Source organism: Tasmannia lanceolata, unplaced genomic scaffold (assembly GCF_043159265.1).
Source record: "Tasmannia lanceolata isolate RefF3 unplaced genomic scaffold, GAP_Taslan_0.1 ptg000048l, whole genome shotgun sequence".
NCBI lineage: Eukaryota > Viridiplantae > Streptophyta > Magnoliopsida > Canellales > Winteraceae > Tasmannia > Tasmannia lanceolata.
In genome coordinates this window covers 1,711,999-1,719,660 of record NW_027518725.1, presented here as the reverse complement: position 1 = coordinate 1,719,660, position 7,662 = coordinate 1,711,999, and the positions used below count along the sequence as shown (strand labels likewise).

The following is a 7,662-nucleotide window of genomic DNA, read 5'->3' as shown; positions in this document are numbered from 1 at the left end:
ACGATTCCTTTCTAGTTCCTTGTTTATCCCATAATGTTTAAATACTGCCAAATTTCCTCCCTTAACTGATTCTGAAATCCAACCTTCTTCCGTTAAACCCTCTTTTGAATCTATCTTCGACTCTCCCATCTATCTCTAAAGCGCGAGCCGGGCTGATATTGTGTCGCCAGTCTTCTTCATCTGGCCGCATTGCTTCAGTAAGTGTTAAAGTATAAAAGATAAATAATGTCTTTCTCCAATAGCTTAAGCTTTTGAAGAAGTTGGTAAGTTAACATGGTATCAGAGCCAAAGGCCTCGAGTTTAAGCCTCCCGGATAGCAAAAAATCCACATACAATAGTCGGCCCAAAGTAGGACCACATGTGCCACTGTTTGCCAAGTGGGCCACACGTGAGGGGGAGTGTTAAAGTATAAAAGATAAACAACGCCTTTCTCGTCACCTTTGTTATCCTTTTACCAAATTGTTACGTAATTTAATCTGAACGTCATAAAAAATTCTTCTAGAACTCTAGAAGGGAAGCTGGAAGTTCGCGTACTAGAAGACGCGTAGGTGATCGGGTGGGAGAGACCGAGAACAAACCAGGAAAAATGAAAAGACGGATTTACCCTCACATGTTTATCAAATGACAACCCACCGGTCCTAAAGTTGTTCAAAGGCTATTCTGCCATTTCTTTCTAAGATTTTATATGATGTGGGGCTGTATAAACCGTATTTTTAAAATCTAACGTACGGCCCACACCATAGGAGGATCCAAACTGTCAATTTGGATGCCACAACGTAAGTTGGGGGTGCCCCAAAAATCATTTCCATAGGATGATCCTAACCCTACTGTCAATGGAACCGTACTGTTTAAAAAATGTGGGTTTATACGTCCGCCCATCATATAAAATCTCTTGCATATTATGGAAACGTCTATAGATAGGAGGATTAGAATAATCGTATGGAAATGATTTTAGGGGCAGCCCCTATTTATGCTGTGGCGATCCAAATGGACGGTTTGGATCATCCTATCGTGTGGGTTGTACCATATTTTAAAAAAATACGGATTTATACAGCCACACATCATATAAAATCTTGAGTTTTTATTCGTAAGCTCGTATAGTCCAGTATTTTTTCAAGAGGTACTGTATGGGCCGCTCATAGTCTGATCCAAACCGTCCATTTGATGGACCACAATATAAATAGGTTGTAGCCCAACAATCATTTCCATAGGATGATCCCAACCCTCCAATCTATAGCGGTTCCTGTAGAGTACTTTTTGACAAATACTGGACTATACGGGCTTACACCTTATAAAATCTCATAAAGAAATGGCAAAATAGATTATTGTAATGAGACCAATCTTTGTGATCTTTCGGATTATTGCAAAATAGACGGTGATCCATGGTCCCCATCAGTGGGTCCTACTTGCATTAAGATGCCCCATACGTTCCTAACAGAAGAGGCTTGTGAAATGTGAAACGAATCTTAGCTCACCTTTGTGATCCCTTTTACCGTTTTACCCCTTATCTTCTTTTGACTTTTCTCGTCATCTACTCAAATGGAAGGGGCATTTACGTAATTTCAATTGAAGGTCATAAAAAATTCTTCTTGAAGGGAAGGTGGAAGTTCGCGTACTAGAAGACGAGTCGGTGGTCAGGTGGAGAAGCATCCGAAAACAAAGTCACAAACCAGGAAATTTGAAAAGACGGATTTGCCGTCACATGTTTATCAAATGACAAACGACCCGTCCCTAAGTTGTTCAAAGGCTATTTTGCCCTTTCTTTCAGAGATTTTATATGATGTGGGGGCTGTATAAACCATATTTTTAAAATGTAAGGTATGGCCCACACCATAGGAAGATCCGAACCGTCCATTTGGATCGCCACATGGTAATTAGAGGGTGCCCCAAAAATCATTTCCATAGGATGATCCTAACCCTCTTGTCAATGGTACTGTACTGTTTTAAAATTGCAGATAAAATCTCTTTCACATTATGGAACTTCTATAGATGGGAGGGTTAGGGTCATCCTATCGAAATGATTTTACGCTGTGGTGATCCAAATGGACGGTTTGGATCACCCTATCGTGTGGGCCGAAACCATATTGTCAAAAAATATGAATTTATAAAGCCACACATCAATTAAAATCTTGACTTTTTTATATGGTGTAAGCCCGTATAGTCTAGTATCTTTCAAAAGGTATTGTACAGGCCGAACCATAGTGTGACCCAAACCGTCCATTTGATGGACCACAGTATAAATAGGTTGCCACCCAACAATCATTTCCATAGGATCAACCTAACCCTCCGATCTATAGAGGTTCCTGTACAGTACTTTTTGAGAAATACTGGACAATACGGGCCTACACCTTATAAAATCTCGTGCACGGCAGTGAATGCACCTGCAGCCCGAAAAACAATGGAGCCCACATTGTTTGGGTGGTCTAAACCATTCATTAGTTGGGCCCTGATGTAGATAGTATGGGCCTAGAAAATCTTCTCCATAGGATAATCCTATCCCACCAATCTCTCGGGGTTTCTATTCTGTGCCGTCCATTTTAGACCTATACAAATCAGAGGGTTAGGATCATCCAAGGTAGAACAAATGAACAATTTAGATCACCCCAACAATATGAGCCCCACTAATTTTTTGGGCTGCACGTGCATGGTCGTCCATCACCATATAATCATTCTCTTAATCTCTAAAATCTCTCTCTTTGAAATAAGAGAGCTCTTTTTGTAATTTCACCTAAGTCATAAGTAAAAGTCGACTAGGTAGGTAGATGCGCATGTCTGGTAGGTGTATCTGCCACTTCGGCTCAACTCATAAACGTGCACCATCCCCTCACATTCTCCTAACCCAATACTAACTAAGACCAAAATTTAAGATATATAGACCTTAAGTGAGAAGATAAAGAAGAACAAGTACAAGAAGAAAAGAAGAAAAGAAGAAGAAAAGAAGAGATATGGCTCCAGTAACTCCTTTTTTACCTACAATTACTGAAGAGAAGACTCTAAGGGCGAGTTTTATACGAGACGAAGATGAAAGGCCAAAGGTGGCCTATAATGTGTTTAGTAACGAAATTCCGGTCATATCGCTGGCCGGAATTGATTCGCCGGACGGGAGAGCTGATGTTTGCAAGAAAATTGTGGAGGCTTGTGAAGACTGGGGGATTTTTCAGGTTATTGAACATGGGGTTGATTCTAGTCTTGTTTCGGACATGACTAGACTTGCTAGGGAGTTTTTTCTGCTCCCGCCGGAGGACAAGCTCCGGTTCGATATGTCCGGTGGGAAGAAGGGTGGTTTTATCGTCTCTAGCCACCTCCAGGTATTTTATTTTTTTTGATATGGACACTCCTATTTTTAATAGTCTTCTTTGGTTAAGAGCTTGGGGGACTGGTAACATGGGTGCAAGAGAATTTTAACCCGAAAGGAAAAAAACTTCGAAAACGGGATTCCGTTTGGAAAATAAAAACGGAGTGACATCACTGTTGATTTGACTTTTTAAAGGTGTATTTATTGCTTTCATGGTGATTTGACCCCTTATTTTGTCTTTTAGTGGACGTAGCTCTATGGCTGTAGGCTGACGCCATTTTTTCACAAAACCGGATCCCGTTTTCCTAGGAAAGGAGAGAATGGGTGTTGATAATAAAAGACAGTACTGCTGATAAGGATTTGCTAGGCAGTTCAGTGGAAAGCTATTTCGCGGCTGGCTTTTGCATGTGAGAACAGCCACCTCAAATAAGACAAAATCTGCTAAAAAGTCAACCCATTTGGTTGTTCTCACATGCAAAAGCCAGCTGCGAAATGGCTTTCCAACTAAATTGTCTAGTATTTTATACTTCAGATTATTTCAAGTTTCTAACTGGTTCTGATATTGGCACTACCATGTTATGATAATTGCACTAACTCGTCTTTTCTTTTATTATTTAAAGATATGTTAAAAGGCCATTACAGTTCCTAAAAGGCTCTCAGGATCCAACTAAAAAATAAAAGACAAGCTACTTCACCGGCCCTGCCCTTCTCTCACCATTAGTTTTACGCCCATTCTACATTAAAAGAATTGGAGCCTAGTGAATTTGTTTATATTAAAGTACAAGAGAAATTATATGCCTGACTGTGAGAATGTAAAGGGCCGGCGGAGACAAAACCTGCACCTTGGTTTTTGAACCAAAGAAAAGTCAGAAAAGGGCTTTCTCTTGGTTTAAAAATCAAGGGAGAGATGGTTTTCTCTCTCTGCCCTTTATAATCTCACGGTCGAACATCATATAAGTTCTCAAAGTACAAAGAATTAAATAACACCACCTCTAACAACTTAGGCTTTTGGAGTAATTGTTGTTTCACATAGTATCATAGCTCTTGTCCTGGGCTCAAAATCTAACAACTCCTTGATATTAAAACTTCATGTGTACGGATTGCTCAAAATCAAACAACTCCTTGATATTAAAACTTCATATGTACGGATTAAATAACGGCAACTCTTAACAGCTTAAGCTTTTGGAGTAATCGGTTGTTTCACCGTTAAATTACATAACTTGGTCAAAGTTAAAATTAACACCGAAATCCGATTTCTTATGCAGGGGGAGGCCGTACAAGATTGGCGTGAGATTGTAACATATTTTTCATACCCACTTCGAAACCGAGACTACTCGAGGTGGCCCGATAAGCCTGAGGGATGGACTAAAGTGGTGGAGGATTACAGTGAAAAACTCATGGGTCTAGCGTGCAAGCTACTCGAGGTCTTATCGGAAGCCATGGGGTTAGAGAAGGAGGCTCTTACTAAGGCATGTGTGGACATGGACCAGAAGGTCGTGATTAATTTCTACCCAAAATGCCCCCAGCCCGACCTGACACTAGGCCTGAAAAGGCACACCGACCCTGGGACGATTACCCTTCTTCTTCAGGACCTCGTCGGAGGGCTTCAAGCCACTAGGGATGGTGGCAAGACATGGATCACCGTTCAGCCGATCGAAGGAGCCTTTGTCGTCAACTTGGGCGATCATGGTCATGTAAGTAACAAATTAATAACATCATTACCGTAAATTTTGATATCTATACCCCTAATTTTGATAAATGCACCCATAACAATTGCCTAGTTAGTTAATGCATGCACTTATGGGTGTCATTCGACCCGGATGATTTGATGGACAGGATTTGGACACAACTGGTGGATGGTCCTATTTAAAAATCGACTGTGACCCCAATCTCAGAACGGGTCGTCATCAATGAAAACAAGTGTATCTATGAAAACAACCTCACATGTAAAGAACTCCACATTCAATGGCTAAAAGATAAGGATCCAAAAGTGAGGTGCATTAAAATAAAATCCTTAACATATTTTGTTAGGTTAAGCTTTTAATATTTTGGAAGAGAGGTCTAGCTTTGCCCTGAATGCCACCCATGCATTCAATTACATTGAACGGTTATGGTTACAAAAATAAATGTGCAAAATTATTAAAATTTTTATTTTTGGCTAAATCATGATTCTAGATTACTATTCGGTAAATATTTTTATTTACCAATTAGGGAATTATAGGTAAAAAGGGCTCAAAAAAATAAAAGAAATAAAAAAAAAAAGATTGTTCCCCTTGCCTGGATAGAGTAAATGATCAGATCGGTTGGGTGGAATCCAGACGGTTGCGAACAACATGATCGGACGATCTTAATTAGGGTTTCGATCCATTAGGCCTAAACCATTAAATTTTGTAGTCATTTTTCTTAAGCATAATCTAACTATAATATAAAACGGTGTTGATCGCATTTATATAGCCCTTGCGAGACTCAAAAGTTACCTATTACCGTTGATCCAAGGGGTGCAACTTGGGTCGATTTTTGGGAATTTGAGTTGAGCTTTTACCATAAAAAAATATTAAAAGGTTTTTACATCCTCTTGTGGATTCTAATGGCAGTATCTGAGCAATGGGAGATTCAAGAATGCGGACCACCAAGCAGTGGTGAATTCAAACTACAGCCGTCTATCGGTCGCCACCTTCCAAAATCCAGCCCCTGATGCTATCGTGTACCCACTGAAGATTCGAGAGGGCGAAAAGGCCGTACTCGATGAGCCCATCCCTTTTACAGAGATGTACAGAAGGAAGATGAGCCGAGACATAGAACTTGCCAACCTCAAGAAGCTTGCAAAGGAGAAGTTGTCGGAGAAGGAAAAAGAGTTGAACAAACCTAATGTGGAAACCAAACCAAAAGCCCTTGAAGAAATCTTTGCTTAGGTCTATATTTGGATGTTATTTTCATTTAGTAAGTGATTTTGTTTTTCAGTTTGGGAGTTTGTCTCTTTTGTTAAAAGAGCTGTATTTTCTCAATAATAAATAATCCTCTCTCTCTCTCTCTCACAATAGTAAATATGAAGCCCAAATGGCATCAGATTATTAAGGAAGAGGTCACTAAACAATTGAGTTCTTTAGTACTTGTGGTCATTGAGTATCCCAAATGGTTGGGTAATGTTTTTTGGTGTGCTTAATGTGAGTGACATTAGGAACCAGAATAAGGCTATTCCTAAAGATGATTTCTCTTTGCCACACATTAGTATTCTAGTTGATAACACGCCACGCATGCTCATAAAAGACCCAATGACAAGGAAATTACCAAGTGGGGAACTTATTGCTACCAAGATGTAGAATGTCGGCCACCTATCGAGAGCAGTTACTACCTTATTGCATCATATGATCTAGAAGGATGTAGAGATGTATTTTGTTTGATGGCACAGTTATCGAGAGCAGTTACTACCTTATTGCATAGTATGATCTAGAAGGATGTAGAGATATTTTTTGTTTGATGGCACAGTTATCGAGAGCAGTTACTACCTTATTGCATCGTATGATCTAGAAAGATGTAGAGATATATTTTGTTTGATGGCACAGTTATCAATCAAATCAAAAGAGAGGGAAATTATTGTGACAACCCTGGAAAGTACTTCAGACCCTGTATGTTTTAGGCCCAATTCTTATGAGATTATGTCAACCGATTGTAGGTGGCAAACCAATTATTGGACTCAAAAGTATGTTTAAATTTAAGTCCAATAATCGGTTTGGCACTCAAAATCGATTGTCATAATCTTAAACCAACAGGGCTTTAGATTTTGACAACCGATTCCGAGTCCCAAACTGATTGTCGTTTGATTCTGAGTCCGATAAACTGTTTGGGACTCGGAATTAGTTGTCAATGATTTTGAGTTTTGATTGCATGAAAAACATTTATTGACGGAAAAATTCTAGCGGAATTTCTTTTGTTTCCGCAATTTTGAGGGAAATAATAAATTGTAGGGGTGTCATTATAAAATGAAAGGCCCCTGTAAATGAAACTCGAGCTGGGGATCGAGGTTCAAGTCACTTCTTCATATGTAATCAAACAGTGGAAAATGATGAAATTTCAGAAAAAAATTACTTTCCCAAACATTTTCAGAAAATTCGACACAGGGCCTTAATTTTTGCTTTTTTTCACAATAAGTTAGAAAAACTCTTTTGGCTGCTTCATGTATGTCTTAATCTAACATATGAAATAAAATTCTTTCACCATGAGTATAGACAAGAAAACAAAGAAAAGCGGGTGAAATTATCAAAAGAGGGAGTAGAAACATCAATACCTACTATTTACCATATCCTTGAACTAAGCAATTTTCACAATCAATTTATTGAACTGAAGGGTAGAAACATATACTCCCTATA

The 7,662-nt window shown here is 39.2% G+C and overlaps 1 protein-coding gene across 1 annotated transcript; it reads left to right on the top strand.

The window, feature by feature from the left end:
* Positions 1-2,855: 2,855 nt before the first annotated feature.
* Positions 2,856-6,323, top strand: F3H (flavanone 3-hydroxylase). Its single transcript, XM_077374943.1, has 3 exons — positions 2,856-3,308; positions 4,561-4,989; positions 5,890-6,323. The coding sequence occupies exons 1-3, from the start codon at positions 2,946-2,948 to the stop codon at positions 6,205-6,207; spliced, it is 1,110 nt and encodes a 369-aa protein (XP_077231058.1). The 5' UTR covers positions 2,856-2,945; the 3' UTR covers positions 6,208-6,323.
* Positions 6,324-7,662: the final 1,339 nt, after the last annotated feature.

What these genes read in the sequence shown, in the direction of transcription:
- F3H (XM_077374943.1), top strand. Translation starts at nt 2,946, where the DNA reads ATGGCTCCAGTAACTCCTTTTTTACCTACAATTACTGAAGAGAAGACT. An exon ending in TCGTCTCTAGCCACCTCCAG is followed by an intron (nt 3,309 to 4,560) that starts GTATTTTATTTT and finishes TTTCTTATGCAG; the next exon opens with GGGGAGGCCGTACAAGATTG. An exon ending in ACTTGGGCGATCATGGTCAT is followed by an intron (nt 4,990 to 5,889) that starts GTAAGTAACAAA and finishes TTCTAATGGCAG; the next exon opens with TATCTGAGCAATGGGAGATT.